The sequence below is a fragment of the Argiope bruennichi genome, chromosome 10, assembly GCF_947563725.1.
Source record: "Argiope bruennichi chromosome 10, qqArgBrue1.1, whole genome shotgun sequence".
Taxonomy (NCBI): Eukaryota; Metazoa; Arthropoda; class Arachnida; order Araneae; family Araneidae; genus Argiope; species Argiope bruennichi.
The window spans coordinates 37,231,601-37,253,676 of record NC_079160.1 but is presented as its reverse complement, the minus strand read 5'-3'; the positions used below and the strand labels follow the sequence as shown (position 1 = coordinate 37,253,676).

The window sequence follows — 22,076 nt, the reverse complement described above, 5'->3', positions numbered from 1 at the left end:
CGAATCCCGGTTCGGGCATGGTTGTTCTTTATCTGTGTTCTATCTGTGAGGAGTGTGAATGTGCCCCCCTGTAAAAAGGGGTAGTGCAAGCAAATGTGTGTGAGTTTCATGAACTAGAAGTCGGACTTCCACCCTCGGGTGCTCAGGGGTCTTTACCCTCAGAAGCTACTGCAACCCCTTTCCGTGGTAACGTGGGCACGACATCATCATCAACAACAACAACGGAAATGGGCAAGCAAATTAAGTGCGTGCCATTTGAAGGAGACGCGTCATCATCGAAAAGGCCGCTGTAAGGTCTCGTCTTTGAGACCGGAGGTTCGAGACCCGATTCCACCGAAAAACTATCGAGCAAGGGGGATCTGGTGTATGCTAAATCCGGCGGGGCTAAATGCGCTTTCACTGGCCTGACTTGAATGGAAAGATGAGTACCAGCTTAGTTGTCATCCGACAGCGGTTGAAAATTATGAGGCTCGTTCCAAAGGAACCCTAGCGTATAACTAGTTCCCTATAAAAACAGGACGTTTATGTAACTAAACTAAAATAAACTGAAAATATCATCAATAGCGATCATATCTGATAGAACGCCGGCGTTCTGGCATAGGGGTAGCACGTCTTCCCCGTGACGTGGGCGTCCTGGGTTCGAGGGCCGGTTCAGGCGTGATTGCTCATCATTTGTTCTATGTGTGAATGTGCCCTCCTGTAAAAAGGGGTTGTGCAAGCGAAAGTGATGCTTGAGTGGCTAAAACGTTCTCTTGGCCCTAGTTGACGCTACTAAAACAAGAGACGCTCCCTTGGCTTAAAATTCGAAGACGAAGTCAGCGAACTTGTCCATGGCAAGTGCCATTATAAACAACAATCAGATAGAACGAAGATAATGTAAGCAAACGCACATGGTTGCTACATTCAAGTCAAGGAGAAGCTCTTCCTTTAAACGATCCAAAAGGCACGAACATCAGAAAACGATCTATATCTGCATGAACAGTTACGCCAAAAGTTGGAGAAAAATAGTTACGAAATGTTACTCTTTTGAGTGAATTTAGTATTTTTATTCATTCTATTGTGATGAAGCTTATAAGCCAGATAGCAACTTCCTGACAAGAGTGTACACCAATGAGAAAGTTGCAATGGGTAGGATCGAACTTGCAACGTTGGGATTTGTAACAGAGTAAAAAGACCACTAGTCGAAAGTTTACACTCGTGCCAAGAAGTTATTATCTGGCTTATAAGCTTCACCACATTATCTCATGATCCTGAACGAGTGTTTTGATGATTAATCCCTAGTAAATAGTATCCGAAAACCGAATTTTTGTTTTAGGTTCATTTTTTTTCTCAACGATTGGGGCAAAAATTTAAGACAGAATTATAATTGTAGTCACAAAATTACATGCCAAATTTGATAAATATATCATTACTGAAATATGCGTTTTTGGGATCGCGTTTACATGCTTCTTAATGTACATACTCTCAAATCAACAATCCCTTGTTGGATTCGGCTCAAAATGCGAAAGATATACATTATAGATATTAATTCTTAGTACTTTATCAATATAGGTCTCCCCGTTTTGTAGTTATTGTATTAATTTTTATTCGAATAGCGGGTCAACATATAGATAGACATTCACTGAATAGATTTTGCTCAAAATTTGATAGAAAACTAAAAATTTGGAATAATACCATGTATAAAATCATCTATCCCAAAGCTTTTTTGAGTTATTTTTGTCACGGGCAAATAGATGGACGGACGGAGAGATGGACAAACATGCCAAAAATGTTTTTTCCGCTCTCGGAAATGTCTAAAAAGTAGAGATTCATCAAAAGCTCGAGATGGAAATTTCTGACTATTATGATGGTTTCTCGATGCTTCAGAAATTAAAAATGGACAGATAAAAGAATTGTGTACCGTTTGAGGTAGACGCGTCATCATCAAGGTCGTATCTGGTAGAAGGAAGTTAATATAAACAAAGGAAATGTGAATTGTGTAAACAAACGGAAAAACATCGGGAGTGGTCTTTCCAAAACTTTCTCGCATACTATTTAATAAAGATATTATCCCTGTGAACACCTTGCATGGCATTGATGTACAAGAGTTACGAAATATTAAACTTTGGCGTGAGTTTCACGCCAAAGATCCTTGGCGACTAATTTGGCGATTAAATCCTGTTATTCAGTCAAAAGTAACTAAGAAATGGAATTTGAGTTTCGGACGCCTTCTTCCCAACAGATTGAAATAAAAATATGACATATAATTGCATTTAAAATCGCAAAATCACGTACCAAATTTGATACATTTAAGTCACTGCGTTTTTAAGTTATCGCATTTATATATTTCTGAAATTACATACCGACAGACAGTCGATCCTTTTGTTGGATTTTGATGAAAATTTGGTAGATGTCTATATAAATGATGTTAAGACTGTGTACCAAATTTTATTTATCTAGCTCTCTTCGTGTTATAGTACACGTGCGCACCTATATTCGAACAGCCAGACAAACAGACTTCCTCTGAATGGAATTTGCTCAAATTTGGATAGAAATCTCTAAATTTGGCGTAAAGATCCCACACCAAATTTCATCCATCAAGATCAAAGCATTTTTAGTTATATTTGTCACAGACAGGCATTTTTCAAAAATGTGTTTTTCGAACTCAAGTAGGTCTAAAATTTGAATACTCAGCCAGGCAAACAGACTTCCTCTTGAACGGAATTTGCTCAAAATTGGATGGCAATCTCCAATTTGGCGTAAAGACCCCACACCAAATTTCATCCATCAAGATCAAAGCATTTTTAGTTATATTTGTCACAGACAGGCATTTTTCAAAAATGTGTTTTTCGAACTCAAGTAGGTCTAAAATTTGAATACTCAGCCAGGCAAACAGACTTCCTCTTGAACGGAATTTGCTCAAAATTGGATAGCAATCTCCAAATTGGGCGTAAAGACCCCACACCAAATTTCATCCTTCAAGAATCAAAACGTTTTTTAGTTATATTTGTCACAGACAGGCATTTTTCAAAAATGTGTTTTTCGAACTCAAGTAGGTCTAAAATTTGAATACTCAGCCAGGCAAACAGACTTCCTCTTGAACGGAATTTGCTCAAAATTGGATAGCAATCTCCAAATTGGGCGTAAAGACCCCACACCAAATTTCATCCTTCAAGAATCAAAACGTTTTTTAGTTATATTTGTCACAGACAGGCATTTTTCAAAAATGTGTTTTTCGAACTCAAGTAGGTGTAAAATTTGAATACTCAGCCAGGCAAACAGACTTCCTCTTGAACGGAATTTGCTCAAAATTGGATAGCAATCTCCAAATTGGGCGTAAAGACCCCACACCAAATTTCATCCTTCAAGAATCAAAACGTTTTTTAGTTATATTTGTCACAGACAGGCATTTTTCAAAAATGTGTTTTTCGAACTCGGGTAGGTCTAAAATTTGAATATTCATCAAAATCTCCAGTTCGACCTTTTCGATGTTTAGTATGCTTTCAAATCCTTTTTATACTTAGCATACGCGAAAGTAAAAAAAAAAAAAAAATACTGGATATATGAGCTGGATTGCGCGTTGAGCATTTTCCGAATATGGTATCAATCTAAACAGTGTGGTGCCATGTTCCTCACTTAAAAATAGACAAAGCATTTTGAGTTTTAGAAAAAAATACTAATGTGCTTAAAATATATTTTTTTTATTAATCTGATATAAATACAAAAAAGCAACAAGATATATAACAAAAAGACAAATATGCAAATATACTCTGGAAAGAAAAGTAATGGCATATAAATTAATGATTTAATTTACTACTTGTGACTGAAAATGTTTATGATTAATAAACAGAAAATTGAATATTTCAGTTACATTTGATTAAATATAATCGATATTGTTTGCTATCTTAAAATGAAAATCAAGAACATAAATAAAATCGGAAATTAACATGTTTTAAATCATAGCTATTGCATACTCACAGGTATAGTCTCAACTTCACATGTCCCGAACATAAACCCTGGAATAAAGACCACCAGTTTGTTGTTCGGATTGAAGTTAGTGTTCTTTGGCAGGGTTCCGTTGCACCAATGTAACAACTCTGGCACTTCTGGATTTTTTCTTGTAAACAATAAGAAACGCGTCTTGGACTTCGGCCATTCCTTATTTAAGCTGTCTTTATCACACTGCTGTGGTTTATTAGGATAGCAGTCAGAAGAAATGATCATTGATTGAGCAAATTCCTCTGTAAAGCAAGTTGATTTATTTTTGAAAGTGCGTGCTTAAAAAAAAATCAAGCCAAATATATCAGATACAAGCGAAATGCAAATAAATCAAGCAAAATAAACCACTAATTGGAAAATAAACTAATCATGAACCTTTCAAGTGGTTATTTTCCATCCATATTTTATTAAAAAGTAATTATAGTAATCCAGAAAATACTAATCGCTAAGTTCCGGATTCATAAAAATTTCGAATTAGTAGAGGCTCATTTAAAACAACGTGTTTTAATAACTAAGCCTTTTTTTGGTACTCAAAAACTAAAATATATTATAAAATAAAATATTAAATCTGAGCGACAACTTTTTTTTTTCAGTACCAAGATTATTTGACTCTAAATTTGGTGATTTCCTTTTTAACTCTTCACATTCCCCCTTTTGAAAAATGCGGCATATTGGAAGAACTATTGTGATAAAGAGTCGGATTACAGAGATCCGGATTATATTTTTTAAACAGAGCATGCTCATTATATTCCATCATAAAGTTCCAAAGGATGTTTAGAAGTCAAATAGTAAAAATTGTAAAGATATTGTCTCAAACCCCTTTTAACGTCTGAAAATGGCAGATATAGGCAGATGGTTATATATTGATCACGGATAAATATACTTAAGTAATTACAATTTAATATAATTATATTGGGTTGGAGCATAATTATTAGGCGTTTCTTTAAAGTGTTATATTTTAATAAAAATTAACAATATCTTATAAATTTATGAAGGAAAATATTCTTTTACTTTTAAGTTATAAAAATGCGTGTTGATAATTATACTCATATTCTTCCTATTATGCTGTGCATCTTTGAGAAAGGATGGAACACAGGGAAGTCATTTCGGGATCTCAATGAACTTTTCGGTGAGGGCACAATCAGCGAAAGTCAATGCAGGGAATGGTCTACTCGATTCAAATTTGGCGACACTAGCATGGAAGATAAGCCATGAAGAGGTCGGTCATCGGATTTCGACCATCAGGCACTTTTGGAAGCCGTAGAAGGGGACGAAAATTTGACAACTCGAATTCTCGTCGATAACTTCAATGCGGACAATTCAACATTGTTCGTCGTCTCAAAAAGCTTGGAAAGGTATGAAAATTGGCTGGATGGGTCCTTCAAGCTCAGCGACAACAATAAAACCGAATGTCTCCGAATTTTCACCGATTTGCTTCAACGTAACGAGCGGTGTTTATTTCTGATAATATCGTTTAAAAACGCCTGATAATTACGCACCAACCTAATACAATACTTAATGCACTTTAGTAATAAATAATAAGCAATAAATATACTTATGTAATTACAGTTTAGTTGGTTAGAATTTACTAAATCTATTAGTAAAGTTTTACTAGATTTATTTAAGTGAATGCATTTTAATTGTCAAATCTTTTGCTTAAAGTATAAAATTTAATTAATAACTTAATTTTTTTTAAATAAACATAGCATACTAAATATCACAAAATATAATTTAGTATCAGCCTATTGTTTAAGTTGCTGCTCAGATCATTGGCATAGGCATATAGTGACTTTTTTGCCTCTTTATTGCTTACAATTTACTCTTCTAAAAAATGCCGGACTATTAAATAAGTCAGATTCTTGAAAGTGTAGAGATATAAAGAGACATTTTATTTTTTACTCTTTTTATTAAAATTAATAAACCATCGTAAAGGAATCAACCTATCAGAATTTACAATTAAACAACATCAATTGGCATAAAGAGAAATCTAGTACAAAAAAAAGATTTTGGTTTCCTTTTCTTTCTCTTTCCTTTCTTCTTTCTTTTATTTTGGCGCAAGAGCCATTCTTGGCTAAACTGCGCCAAGAATGAAAAACGAAGAATTAAGAAAAATGGAAGCTGGCATATAATACGCATTGAAAAAAGTCTACAGTGAATATTTTATTGACTGGTGAAGATATTTAAAATCATTATCGGTCATCAGTGATATCATGCCTTCCTTCTTGTAGATGCTTCGTAATCTTAATTACTTGTGTTATGTATGCATCTTTTATTTTAAGCAAAATTTTGGCGCCACGTCGATTTTTCTTCTGGGCTTAGTGAGATTAAAGATTTTTTTTTTTTTTTTTTTGTATAAAGCAGTCATTATAAATCCCCTTTCTTCTCATAAACTATTATTCATAATTATTATGAATCATCTTTATTCTCATAAACGCAGTGATCATGAAAATATAAGCCAAACTTGTGAAAACAGGTCACACATGATAAGCAGCACATATAAAACACATGATAAACAGCACATATAAAAAAAACACATGAAAGGTAAATGAATGCCTCAAAATGCATTTTTCAGTTCAAAGTGTCTCAAAAAGTATTTTTTAACCTCCTAATCCGCAAAAATTTTCCAAAGGAATTGGGAAATATCTCCACTTTGGCTAGGACTAGGGCAAGATCCTCGAAAAACTCAACTAACCTATGAGAGGGCAGAAATTGTCCGCATATAGTTTAGTGTCTGACTTAGTGTTTCGCAAACTTCTACAGTTTAGGTTTAGTTTAGTTTAGTTTAGTTATATTAACGTCCCGTTGTAAAGCAACACCAGGGCTATTTTGGGACGGACCTCGTAATTTTGAACCGTGGTCAGATGACGAGGACGACACCTGAACTGACACCCCCCTGTCCACACCCCACCACAACAGCGGGAGGACGTTTGGCATGACGGATTTAACGTGCAACAGACCCCCTTACACGAAGGTTCTTCGGTGGAATCGGGTCTCGAACCTGAAACCCTACGACTCTTAAGCCGAGACCTTACCACCAGGCCACCGCGGCCTTTTCGCAGCTTGGGAATTATGCTTTAAAGTAAACAACAGTTATATTTTTTAATAAAGAACAATTAATTATTCCTCCCACTTATTATGATTACTATCAAAATAATTAATATATCATAAAAGAACTAAGGATTTACGATCGCTTATATTTTACAATTACAAATATAATAGCGTTCTTAAAAACTTAAAATACTAATAGACAAAGGAAGCCTTTAAAATTATACCACTATTATTTTCTGGGCAGAAATTTGAATCTGAATCAATTCTTTTTTTTTTTTTTTTTTCTAAACCAAATGAATACTTTTTATAAATAAAAGTAGTGCGTACAAAAATTTCGTAGAAACTGATTGACAATACACTGATACATTAATTAAATAATTAAAAATGAAAACAATTAGTTGCCTAGCTGGAAAATTTGTATTCCTACTGTTAAATTAATAATATGAAGCATGTTTATTTAAAATTTCACTTTCTTATCAGATAAGACTGAAAAGCAAATATTTAATTGAATATGTGAAGTACAAATTATTACCCTTATTAATTAAAAAAACGTACATATGTACGTAAAAGAATGTGGAAGTTAAAATCTTACTTCATAATTTATGTCTAAAGAAAACATATTTTTATTTTCATTTAAACATTGGCAAAAGCGGGCAAATAAAAATTTTAATGGGACAATGAATTAATTTTGAATTTTATCATAGCATTAAATATATTGCTACATAATTTTATCTTATTAACTTTGCAAAAATGTATTAAAAATTAGAGAAATAATTGAATGGAAAATGAAATTATATCATTAGAAAGGTAAGTTCAGGGTAAGGGTTTGATAAAGCAATGAAATTACTTTGAACTTCGTCATAACTTTTAAAAAAACATCGTGATTGTTTATGCATTGATTTTTTTAAAATTTATTAAAATTGTATAGAGATGAAGTTGCTACCTTTAAAAAAGAAAATTATTTTAGTTAAATTACTTTGAACTTCGTCATATCTTTAAAAAACATCGTGACTACTTATGCATCAAATTTTTTTAATTTATTAAAATTGTACGGAAATGAAGTTGCTATCTTTAAAAAAGAAAATTATTTTAGCTAAATTACTTTGAAAATTGTGGCTGCCTATGCTTCAATTTTTTTTTAATTTATTAAAATTGTAGGGAAATAAAATTGCTATCTGTAAAAAAGAAAATTATTTTAGTTAAATTACTTTGAACTTCGTCATATCTTTAAAAAACATCGTGACTATTTAAGCATCAAATTTTTTTAATTTATTAAAATTGTACGGAAATGAAGTTGCTATCTTTAAAAAAAAATTATTTTAGTTAAAATACTTTGAAAATTGTGGCTGCCTATGCTTCAATTTTTTTTTAATTTATTAAAGTTGTAGGGAAATGAAGTTGCTATCTGTAAAAAAGAAAATTGTTTTAGTTAAATTACTTTGAATTTCGCCATATCTTTAAATAAAACATTGACTACTTATGCATCAATTTTTTTAAATTTATTAAAATTGTATGGAAATGAAGTGACTGTCTTTAAAAAAAGAAAAAAATATTTTAGTTTTAAGAAAATATAGAAATTATTTTTGCGATATAATATTTTAGAAAAATGTAGCCAAAAGAAACTTATTTAATTTTTTTATATTTAATATAATTTCTGGACTTCGAACTATTTATTATGGCTTTTCTTTTGTCTCGTAGAATATGTGTGCCTAATTTCAAGATAGGATAAAAACTTTTGATTTGCATTAAAGACTTATAAACAAACATAATAAAATATGTCATTTATCAATATATGTTGATATATTAATAAAAACCACCCATTACTATTCTCATATCATGATGAAAATGGTAACGGCCTGTTAACCCTTTAAAGGGCCATTTTTTTCTAGTCATATTATGTTAAAATATTTTAGGCTTGAAATTAGAATAAGAAAAGGGATTCATTTAGCTTATTAGATAAATTTAATTTAATTAATTAATTAATTTGTTTAATTAATAATTAAGTAACAAATCAAGACACATCATTTTGTCTGAGATAAAGAACTGAAGCTCTAAGTTTCTGTCTTTCTAAAAAAATTTGTCAGAACTTATGCCAACCTACATATTTTCATACAAAGATTGATAAATTTAGTGAGAAACATACTTCCCAAGGCCCTAGAAAGGGTTAAAAATATTTTTTTGAATAATATTCTTGTTGTTTCATAACATGTTAATGAAATCGATTATATTTTCATACAAACTATTGTTTCATAGTAATGATGTTCATTCAAAATTAGCAGAATAGATTCAATTAAATACAGAGCTTTGAGGTATTCTTTGTTTTTTATTTTTGTTCATTTGTTTATTTTTGTAAGAGTTGTATAGTAAACTTTTATTATCTCACTATTTGTATTTTCCATTTACAATGTTCACATACATAAAATTAAATAAAAATATCTAATTTCATATTTATATTTTTTCAACCCCAGGTATATTCAAAACATTTATAATTCATTAAAATCTTAAACTGAAGAATTTTAATACGATTGCAATAATTTATCTACGTTCACGACAAAAAAAATGGGAAAAAAAATTACTGATTGAATTGTTTATTTTAAATTTCTGATCTATAATAATTTTAAAATCGTCAATGTACAACACATTTCTTACTCTAAAATAATATTTTTCAGAAGTTGGAGGGGTCGTTTTTAAAGGGTTGAAAGATAAGTTAAAAGTTGTCCATTTGATACGAATATATCACAGAATTTTGACAGATGTTTGAGATTTGTCAGATTTTAATTTCCTTTTGAACAACAAATTATTTCTACAAAAAATAAGTTTCAAAAGCTGACAACTATTATATTTACTCAATGTATTTCAGTCTTTCTGTGACACTAAATAATATAAATAGAAAAAGATCTTACCTAATAAAAAACAGCTCATAAAAACGAGCAGATGAAATTTCAGATCCATTGCGTCTAGAAACGCAATAACACTCGAACACTGCACTTAACCCACTGATCGATTGCAAAGAGAGAATACTTTGGGCAAAAGCTTGAAAAGTATATTCCCACTTCTACCTGTTAATCCTTTAGGAGTGACAATCAGCTGAGCCAACAGATTAAGAACATACGTTCTAATGATGCAAATACGGTGAAAGAAAGCAAGGAAATATGGCTTCTGAATTGCTCTTAAATGACGCCTTTCGTTTTTCATGACGACGACATGATGGAAATCGCTTAAACGGAATGGGATAAGCACTGGTTTTCAGACAATGTTTCAAAATCGCATTTTTTCATAATATTAACCACTATTTTCTAGAACAGATCAATTCAACAAAACAGATTAATATTAACCACTATTTCCAGAACAGATTAATTCAGTAAAAGCTTTTATATTGCCCAACAAAATAATCCTGAAATATTTCTTCTGTATTTTGAAAGTAACTTTTTAGATAGATAAATGATATAGGTTTTTCTTCTCCTTCTGTCTGATCCCCTTCCCGAGGGGGCATCTTGTAACTGAGGATGAGAACCTACCGGCATTCTGGTTGGTTCTCGCCACCTTCCGTCTCGTATACGGAAGGTCAGGGTTCGAACCGGGCTGGGAATTTTTTTCTTTTTTAATAACTTTTATTCAATTCAAAATTTACAAATACTCTTAATTAATATGTTTTTAATTTTTTTCATCCAAAATAAATATTTATTAGCGAAATACATAATAATAAAATTAAAATTTTAAAAGAAAAAGTTATAAATACAGATGCATTTTTTTAAAAAATAAAATTATTTAAATTTAATTAATCATTTACAGATAGTTTTAATTAATATGCTACTTATTTTTATACAAGGATAAATGTTTATTCTTTTAATACTTAAATTATAATTTAATGTTTAAAGGAAAAATAATTAAAAACGCTACAGATCATTTAACTTCCTTGCATCATTTTCAAATTCTTGGATTTTAATAATAATAAATTATCAATTCTCACTCTACGAAGCTGTATTTATATCAAAAATTAAAAGGAGCAGCTGAGTGAGTGAAGCAAAGTTCCCCAAATGCAGTAATGAAAAGAAATAGTAGAGAGCAGATGTTAATTTATTGAATGTGTGGGCAGATGGTTCAAAACGTATTAAGCGTATACAAAATTCTTATTTAATCGAACATGATCAGGAAATAAATTCTTGCGAAGATACTGTAAAAATTCAATTAATTTTACACCATCAATTGTCATCACCAATTTCTAATAAGATGATAAGATATGCATGGTACACTGCCCAACTTTCTGATGAAAGAGAGATATTTTTAAATGCAAATGAAGTTGTTTTACCATAGATCTCTTAAAGAAATCTTGCTCTTGTGGACAATCATCATTTATCAGTTGTGCAAGATGTCGAAATGTGTTTTGTTTCCAATGTCTTTACTATAGTTACCATTCTGGTTCTTGTATATAATCAAAAGTAAATGTATATAGGATAATTTTTTAGAAATATTGAATAATTTTTTTACGATGTGAGTATTTATAATTAATAATTATCACCGCTTATGTTATATTTATTAATATTTTTTAAAATATTAGATTACAATTTAAGTATTAAAATAATAAACATTTATATTTGTATAAAAATAAGTAGTGTATTAATTAAAACTATCTGTAAATAGTTCATTTAATTTAAATAATTTTATTTTGTTTTAAAAAATGCATCTGTATTTATAATTTTTTTCTTTTAAAATTTTACTGTTATTATTACGTATTCTGATAATAAATATTTATTTTGGATGAAAAAAATTAAAAACATAATAATTAAGAGTATTTGTAAATTTTGAATTGAATAAAAGTTATTAAAAAAAGAAAAAAAAAATTCTCAGCCACGTTCGAACCCTGACCTTCCGCATACGAGATGGTTGTCTAAACAACCATGCCACCGGGATCATCGTAACGGGACTCAAGTTATCAGTATATAAGCTTTACCAAAAGTTTGAGGACCATTTTCTAGAAATTGACTGACCATTGTGTTTTAATATTTTCATGAATGAACATTCTAAATGTATACTGTCATTATACTAAATCTCATCCCGATCTCAGATTTCAACTCCGTGACTCCCCTTGTAAGACTTCTCCCTCTATCTGAGATTAAATCAATTTAAACTTACGTGCATATGTTCTAAGATGAAATTATCCTCTTCGTTGGAGGCCTGAAGGCCGCTGCGTCCTGCTGGTAAGGCTTCGGAACCGGAGAGTTTCAGGTGCGGGACCCGATTCCACCGAATATCAGTCGTGTATATGGGTCTGGTGCACGTTAAATCCGTCTTGTCCAAACATCTTCCCCACCCCCCGTGTGGTGTAGAAGTTTGTAGAGGGGGATGCCAGCTCAGATGTCGTACTCGTCATCTGACTGCGATTCAATATTACAATTGTCCGTCTCAAATAGCTCTAATTTTGCTTTAAAAATAGGACGTTAATATATATAACTAAATTAAACCTTGGAGACCTTGTGAATCTGAGTCACCAATGCTCAGACTTTTAATTTAACAGAACACCGACATGAGCGTTATGCGCTTCATAGTATAGTAGAGAAAATTGGTACTTGCATATTAACATGCCATTGGTGATAAATAGTCATGAATGAGCTTATTAGAGTGTAATTTCTGGCGGTTTCGAAGAAGGGAAGTTAATCGCTGGCGTGCAATTAATACATTAAGTACTAAAAAAACTGAACACTTCTTTGCTGATCGATTGAAATCTATAATTATATCAATAAGATCACATACCAAATTTCATTTACATAAATCCTTGCGTTTTTTGAACTATCGCGTTACCGTGCATGCAAAAGTAGAAACAGAAAGAAAGCAAACATTAGTCAAATTTAATACGTATTTTCACTTTAGATTCTAAATTCATTTAGATTCACTTTAGATTCAATTCACATTCACTTTAGATTCAAATTTTATTCCTCTTGTACTTTACGTTTTGCACTTGTCGCTTTCATCCATATTTGGAAAAACAGATCAATAGATGATCTGATTATAGATTAAGAAATTTACTAGAAATCGACAAATTTGGCGTAAAGACAATATACCACGTTTCATCAGCGTCGAACTCGAAATATTTTTGTGTAATCAAGTTCACAGACAGATAGACAGAGTGACAAACAGATATAATTCCAAAAATGTGTTTTTCGGGCTCAAGAAGACCTAAAGCCAGGAGAGTCATCAAAATCTCTAGTTCGAATTTTTTTGGCAATCACGACACTTTTTTCATTGCATACATTGTATATGAGTCTCTTCGTCTCGAAACTTAGTTTATTATTTAGGCGATTTATTTCTTTAAGTGCTAATCATTGTTTCAATTTATTCAGACCATATGACTTCAATTTCTCGTCATCATTTTATTCGCTTTCTATCATTTTAACTTTCTTCTATATGAAGTACACAAAGTGAAAGTATCATCACAGTCGACAAATAAAATTCGGTATGAAGTAGCAACAAACTCGATAATTAAAATTTCAGAATCAATTCTGAGCAATCAAATAGTATATTTTTGTAAAATTTTATAAGACTTCAAAGTTATCAATAGGAGAATATCCAAAATGATTTCGAATTCGCTTCTCTGTACTATATGTTAAGCTAACTCCAAAATCTACAATATCAAAACCCGAGAGAAAATAACAGGTAGAATTCTCACGTTGTTTTAAATCTTCTAGACTTTCGTATTAGTTATCAATCATACTATCCACTATTATCACAATTTCATTATCAAAAATTAGGCACAATGCATTCCGACTAAATTAAGGAGAAAAATTTAGTACTCCAGGCAATACTTTGGGCTATTTTATAAATTGGATAAACACTTTTGTTTGTTTGTCACTTACTGAAGCTTCATAAAGACATAATCTTCTTATTTATATATGAAGCGCATTTTATAGAAGGCTTCTAGAGTTGTTTATTTTCCCAAGAAGTGAATTTCTCTAAAGAGATTCACTGAAATGATGATTTTCATATACGTAAAATACTTATTTATTAAAGAATTCTGAGATCTATAAGTTGATTTGTTCGGCGTTTCTACGAAGTGACGTCATCTTCAAATAGCACTTCTAATTTATCGTTTGGTTTCTGCTTTTAATTAATTAAGCTCGCATCACAAAAAAAAAATCGCTTCAGTATCATTTGATGTTCTCGAACTTTTTCAGTTTTAATTATCTCACACTTGCAATAAGAAACATGTTTATTCTTTAACGACTTTTTGTACACTTTGTAACTGCACTTTTACGACATTAACCGCACTTTTACAAATTGTAAATTTTTCTCAAAGAATCTGTAAATATGTAATAAATATTCCAACAAATACGATCATGTAATCGAATTACTTATTATTACTTATTTTTTATCTTCGACTGCATACCCTCATGAAAACAGAAATGATCAGATAAATGACGTATTTCAAATTCGCTGTTTAATTTCAAACTTTACTTTGATTATATATGAACTGAACTTTAAAGAAACCTTTTAGCGGTGTTTCTATAATTTCCAAAATAAATGTTCTAATAAAATTCACTAAAAATAAATTTTTCATAAATGGAAAAATCTTGAAGCATTCACTGATGTAAACGCAGACTAATCGGATAAAACGATGCATTTGAAATTAATTGATTTTCAACACCTGCCTCTCTGCAAATGATATGAATCAAAGACAATTTTTTATCGAAATTGAATCTCAAAAAGCAGCTCATTTGACAAGGATCATAAAATGGCCTAACACTTTACATCATCTTATCGTGCGTTAAGCATTTAATTCTTTCATTCGAGGAAAGTAATACCCTTATTTTGCTCTTATTGTGCTCAGTAAATGCCAGAGGTATGATCAGCAGACTGGGATTCAAAGCATGATTTATATAAAATTTTTGTTAAAAGGAAGAAACATGAATAATAAAAGAAATTCGTAATGATGTACACAGATACAGCTGCATCAATGTAAGCCATTTTGGAATCCATTATGACGATTAGGAATTGACGTCACAGTTCTAAATCCAGATCGATGTAAGATGGCGTGCGTATTAGAATTGTAATGTGACTGCGGTGTCAAATAATTCCATCATGAAAAAATAGCTGAGCCCCCAAAAACCTTTTAGTATATATACCCTTTAATAAATTTGTAATGTCAGAGAACAACTTACATGATTTTGGCGTACGATAGTTACAATATATTAACTTTTGGCGCGAATTTAACATTTTTACTGAATCTAGCTTGTAATTCTTGGCGAGTTATTTGGCGATGAATCCCTGGAGTGCCTGGAATTAATGGTATCTGAAAATCGATATGCACTTTCAGTTACAAAATCATATATATATTAAATTTGATATATATATTAAGTCATTGCATTTTTGAACTATCGTGAATTCTGAATGTACAGACCGACATTCATTGAATTTATCTAGATATTCTAGATAGCATCTATATTTTATCTCAAGAATTCTGATTTACTTTATAACTATATATTTATAATTATAGGATATTTATTACGTTGACTATATTCAAATTACAATACCTACGTCAGTATCATTTAAAATGTTAAATATCATTAAAAAATAAAAACAATAGAAGTAAAAACAATAATAATGAATTAATAATTATTAATAATTTATTATTGTTATTAACTTTTATTACTTATTAATTACTATTATTTAAAAATATTAATTATTGATTATTATTAACTATCATTAATTATTATATTTGTTATCATTATTATTTATTACTGTTAATTTGCTTTTAATTAATTAGTTAATTAATAATTTTAATTATTTAATCGTTATTAATATTCTAATTTATTAATAATTAAAATAAAAATAATAGTAATAAATTAATTTAACACCCATATTGTAATTGTCCTGGCTGTTTTTTTTTTTATTTTTAAAAAAAAAACTATTTTGAAATTTTGATTAAGAAGTTTTTAAATTTTTTTAACCAGCAAAAGTGGTCTCCACAAAATTGTCTCACGCACTTTCTAATAAAGGTATTATCCATGTTTCTCCTCATAAAATTGGGACCTTTGGATTCACAATTTTGAATGAAGTTCGTAAATTTGATTTAAGTTCACAAATTTGAATTTACTGAATGAAAATAACAAGTGCTCAGATTTTTATTTTCAAAGTGCCACACATGATAACTGCGAGATACTTAATTTGATATAGAAAACTGGTACATGCATATTAACTCCAGGGCATTGGCAATAAATAATTGCGAAATATCGATCTTTGGCGTGAATCTATCATTTAACTATTTGTAGCGTGCGATCTTTGCCAATTGATTCCTGGCATGCAGTTAGTATACAAGTACTAACAAATCGAAATACAATTTAGACGCATGTTTTCCGAACAAATGAAATCCAAATCTTGCATAGAATTACAATTTCAGATACAAAGTCACATTCTAAATTCCACTCATGTAAGCCGTTGCGTTTGTAAAAGTACAGATAAACAAATGGTCAAGACTTTGATGTATATAGTTCCAAATTTGAAACGGTTCTACACTTTTGATGCTTTACCTACGTGTCAGATTTTATTTATATATCTTTTTATGTTTTCTTGTCGTCTTGTTCTTTTGTACTCAGACAGCCGGACAAACAGACTGACTGACTCTAAATGGAATTTTTTCAAAACTTGATAAGAATCTAAAAACTGGGAGTTAAACATCCTAGAAGTTTCTACTTCTAACATGTTTAAAATTAAAGTAAATTTAATCTTTCAAGCTCAAAGTGGTTTTGAATTACTGTGTTCACAGACAAACTGACTGACATAATTACAAGATTGTGTTTTCGGAATCGTGGAGATCTGAAACACGGAGATTTTTTTCAAAATCTCAAGTTGGAATTTTTACAATATTGGCGATTACAATATTTTCTCTTTATATATCTCATGCGCAAGAACGTAAAAAGAAATTATAAGCATTACTTCTCTAGTTTACCGAAACTTGTATATTGAAAAATCATTAAAAATCTGTGTAAATTCTATACGCTTTATTTTTTTTTTACCTATTACATCGTTTGTTTTAGAGAGACAAATGCACTTTATTCATTCTTAAGGTACACTATCTAAATTAAAACAAACAAATAATATTTAATTATTTGTACATAAACATTATTTATCTCCTAATATTTCCTTTCTCAGTAAAACTTTTTTTTTCGTCATGTTTTCCTTTTTTCTGGCCACTATCAAAAAATGTTAAGACTTAATCAGATCCCTAGAAGATTAAATCGTCAATTACTTCATTATTATTATCACTGCATTTTGATTAAAGAAAAGATGATGAATTCCAAACTCATCTATCATGTTCTCGTGACTCTGTCATGATAAAATCGTTTATCATATCATTTTTCTTTCCACGAAATATTTCATAAAAAAAAATTCTGAACTACAACTAAAAAAAAAAAAAAAAAAAATTAGAATTTTCTGTTGACTGAAATGAAAAATTATTTATTTTTTATACAAGAAAGTGTAATGATTTTATCATATTATATATAAAATAAATCAAGATAAAATATTAATTATCATTAAAATGTTCCAAAATAAATAAATAAAAAATACAATATTATCAATTTCTCTTAAAAATTCATATACTATGTTTAGTGTGCGTGTGTGTGTTTTAAATATATTATTTATCCTTTGTATTAATATGATTTTTAAATATTTTTTATTTGTGTTATGATGTTGTGTTATTCTTTATATGTAAAAAATAAATGATAACAAATAAAAATATATGTTATCATTTATATCTTTTATTTTCCAACCCTTGCTACTATTTATACAATAGCTCCGAATAAATTTATCTATTTGTACATCTTCAGCTAAAACTAATTAATATCATGAAACTAAATTTCAAATATGTGCCGTAGAAAGTATAACATGAAACACTAATAAACGAAATTGCTTATAATGGATATTACGGATCCAGACTGTCAGATCCGAACTCTGTTTAGTAGTTACACTGAACGCGTGAGATATTGAAAATGGAAAATTTCATTAATGTTCGAATAATAAAGTATGCATATGTAGAAGTAATCTCAGATAGAGAAATTCCATTCAATCAGTTTATGGTGAAAAGTCTGCCTATTTCAATAATGGATAACAACACTTCCTCCTTCATGAAAATGCAAAGCGCTGGTAACAAAACACAGAGGAAGCATGCACAAAGCAGTACTTCCAAAAAACACCTGACAGCACACAAACCAAAAAATACAAACAATAGTTCCAAAACCAACAGCGCACAAACAAAACATAATAATACACAAACATAGCACAAAGTACACAAATTGTTGCTAAACAACTGCAATAGCACAAAAAGTTTAGAAAGAAGACGCTGGCGATCAATTCTCGAAAGGGAAAATTCACTCTACTACTGTTGTTTAGACTCGACAGGAAAACAAGAGATTTCATTGCATTGAGTTCAGGTGAGAAAAAATGTTCTTTGCCTAAGAAATCTCATCAAAATGCCTGCACTGCTGAAATGAAAACTCAGCCTATTTTTGCAAAAAACGTATTTATTTAATTTTTAAAATCACAAAACAAAACAAAAAAAACTTTTAAATATAAAAAGTTTTAAATATAAAAGTAAAAATCTGTACTGTATTAACATATCACGATCTCATACTAAAAATGAATAATATTATTGGACTATTTTCCCGTAATTAATATCTCGTAGACTCTTACTTGCATTTATTTAAATTCAATGCATATGCATGTGTGTGTGTGTGTGTGTGTGTGTGTGTGTGTGTGTGTGTGCGTGCGTGCGGGTGTGTGTGTGCGCGCGCTATATAATTTTCCTTATAAACATCGTGATAGTGTTAAGCTCAAGCGTTAAGACTTTTCTTTCATCTTATTTTATTAATTTAATTAAATTTGACCTTAACAATTTACTTTGCAGCTACAAAAATTAACTTTCTTTTTGATATAAAACTTAGAAACCCTAAAATAGATTTAAAAATGAAATCTGAAATGCAGAATATAACAAATTTAACCAGCATTGGAATGCTGTGTCATCGCCAAGCACATCATTTAATTCCATAAGCGCGATGAATAACTTAAACGGTAAGAATTGCCTTCAAATTAAACTTGCAGTAATTTATAAAAACAATCAGTATTTTAGAAAAAATGTTGTCTTAAGTAATCACAGTGAAAATTCAATTAGTCACGCTTTATCAATGTACCAATAAATTGTTTAAATAAATTAAGTAGTTTCCTTTAATATTAAAGCAAAAATAAATAATTTTGGAGCACCCCCAATCGAAATCCTCCATAGCCCTCGGGCTCCAGAACTTGCAGATCTTGTCACCAAGGCTTTTAGAGGACTCTAATCTTTTGCACTAGCACTGTATGCATAGACACGACAACAACAACAACAAAAATAAATAACTAATATTATTGTAAAACCAATTATAGTTAATTCAAAATAAATCAGAGAAGCAAATTTCTTAGAGGCACTTATGACAAAATTATAGTTCATCATGGAAGTACAGACGTCTTCAAAAGAGATGAGCGAGGTAATTGTTTATTCGGCTTGCGATGGGTCGCAGCAACAACGCTGTCTCTTGCTATGGCCCTCTATAGAGGAGGGCTACGGCAATAGGGGCCTTTGTTTAATGGTACAGATACATCAGAGAATAGGATCCCACATAGGGCACGCAGGTAAGGTCAAAGATGACAAGGATCAATTTTTTTTGGATAGTACTTAGAGGCGGAAGAGGAACAAAAACCGGCTCCGTAGCCTTATCACGCTAAGTATCACACAATCATGGATAGCTGCATTCATTTTTTGCATTTTTCTCATCATCTCTCAATGGGCGAATGGCGCACAAGTCCTTCGCAGTAATCCTGTTGATGTTGAAACTGTTGTCGCTCTGTCAAACTTAATTAGCATCAATCAGATCTGAGCCAGGGTGACAGCAAGACACTAATTTATCTCACTGATTGTCTTTTACCTTGTCAAATTTCAGGTATTCCGTCATTATAAGTGTGATCCTTAAATCTTTTCAGAAAAAAAAATCAAATTAACAACTTTTAAAAAAATAAGAGCCCTCCAACAACGCTTAAATTAAAAATACTGAAGTCACCAAACAAAATTTTGTCAAAACATTAATTTTTTTTATTGGAGTATAGAGCTGTATAGTATTAATAGTATTAAATCCAATCACTAAAAATTTCAAATGAATTCCAGAAAATGGCATTTCGATGACAACCAACTAACCTTTCCCATCCAGGATTCAAAGGTCAATAAGGAAGAATTTTTTTTCCTCACAGTTTCACGAATGGCAGAAAATGTCTTCTTTCTGCACAACTCAAAACAGAGCCATTTTTCCTAAAAAGATTTTAATCAAATGATGAGTAAATACGGTTTAATGATAAAGGATTTATTTTTATTTAAATCATAAAGGAATAACTAAAAAAAAGTATAGAATAAAAATCTTCTAATCTCGTGATTTTTATCAAATTAAAGATTTTGAATAGAGTAAAAAATGCTGTCATAATAAATAACAATTTTTCATTCCGATAAGTTTTACTCAAAATATATATGAAATATGATTTCATTCTGTTCATTACTGAAGATGGCTCCTAACATAAAAAGTTGTTTTAAGTCCTCCTGTATGCTTTTGTATTTTATATTCTTGTTAGACTTGAAGGTTGTAAATTCTGTTATATTCTTAGTATCCATACGTTCTAAATTCATATTCATTGTATCAGATTCTGTTTTATATTTCCCTGACATTGTTGAAAATTTCGAATCCGACAAGTCTGTAATCACGTTCTATTTTTGCCTATGCATCTTGTTTGTACACGCTTTCGCCTGTTTGTATTATGTTGCCTACATTAAGTGCTGTAGCTTTTCCGGGTTTTTCATCATGGATACCAATCTATTGCCATTGAAAATTAGTTTTATTAAGCACAGTTAAGTAACTATAACTGTAACAAACGAAAGAATGCCCAGAAAAGATAACTACCTTTATCAAGTATAATCTCTTAACAAATAAAACATATCATTTTCAAAACGATATACCTATATTAGCTTTTTTTTCTCCAGTCAATGTTTCTAGAAGTTATGGATTGCGACAATAGATGGCGGCACAAAAAAAATATTTCATTGTAGGATTGAAAATGAAGGAAATTATCAATATTTTCAGCTACCTTTTTTTTTTTTTTTTTCAAATTAAATAAATAAAAATAGCTCAAAAGAGTACTACTTAATATCTTTTCTAAAATATTCCGGATTTTATTTCTGTGTGTTTTAGATTTTGGATATAATTATCTGCGGAATTTTCTTACTCTCTATTGTCTATTCCACAAAATAATAACTCATCATTTTCTCAAATATTCTTCTTTATTCTCCTTCTCACCTATATATTTTGCTCCAGTTCACCTCCTACATAAGCCCGGGACCAGAATATTGAGTTCGCTAAGTCAATTCCTACTTAGGTCAACAAAAAAAATTTTATTTTAGATACTTTTTATTAAATAATTACAATTAATATAAATATGTATATACATATGGAAGAATTACAATATTAAGTGGCAAAATAGCACTTAGTGGCAAACTTGGCGTCCATTTGGCAACATGAAGACGGATTTGGTGACTTTGGTGACCAAATAGAAATTACTGGACAAATTTAATTAATTAATTAATATTTGAAAAAACTGTATTAACATCAAGTGCCATCCACTACAAGTTTAAAAAAATGTATTTGAACTTGATGATTAAAAAGTATTTTATTAACGATTGAAAATTTGAACAAGATATATAGAGAGAGAGTGTGAGCTAATAGTAGAAATTGAATAATATAACGCCATAAATGAAAATTCTGAGTTTTAACTCCTTTTTTCCTTCACTTTTATATGATTGTTCAACCAATTTGTGTGTATATTACCATTAAAGTAATAAATTTTATTACTATCAATAATAAACTTTAATTAATCAGGTTTTCACGGCTATTATTCATAAAAAAAATATTTGAAAATTCGAATTATATGAATATTTTCCTGCTATATATCATGTATAAGCTTTGAAAGTTAATTATAACTAATTATAG

The 22,076-nt window shown here is 30.3% G+C and overlaps 1 protein-coding gene across 2 annotated transcripts in view; it reads right to left on the bottom strand.

Moving 5' to 3' along the window:
* Positions 1-22,076, bottom strand: part of LOC129988539 (pancreatic lipase-related protein 2-like) — a 49,261-nt gene that overhangs the window by 10,602 nt on the left and 16,583 nt on the right. The window contains exons 1-2 of one of the 2 annotated variants that reach the window (XM_056096787.1): positions 9,930-10,081; positions 3,958-4,220 (exon numbers count right to left, since the gene is read on the bottom strand). In XM_056096787.1, the coding sequence (XP_055952762.1) occupies positions 3,958-4,220; positions 9,930-9,978 (312 nt within the window). In that variant the 5' untranslated portion in view covers positions 9,979-10,081. Of the gene's footprint in view, positions 1-3,957; positions 4,221-9,929; positions 10,082-22,076 lie in introns of those variants that run through there. The other variant, XM_056096788.1, reaches the window with a different exon arrangement.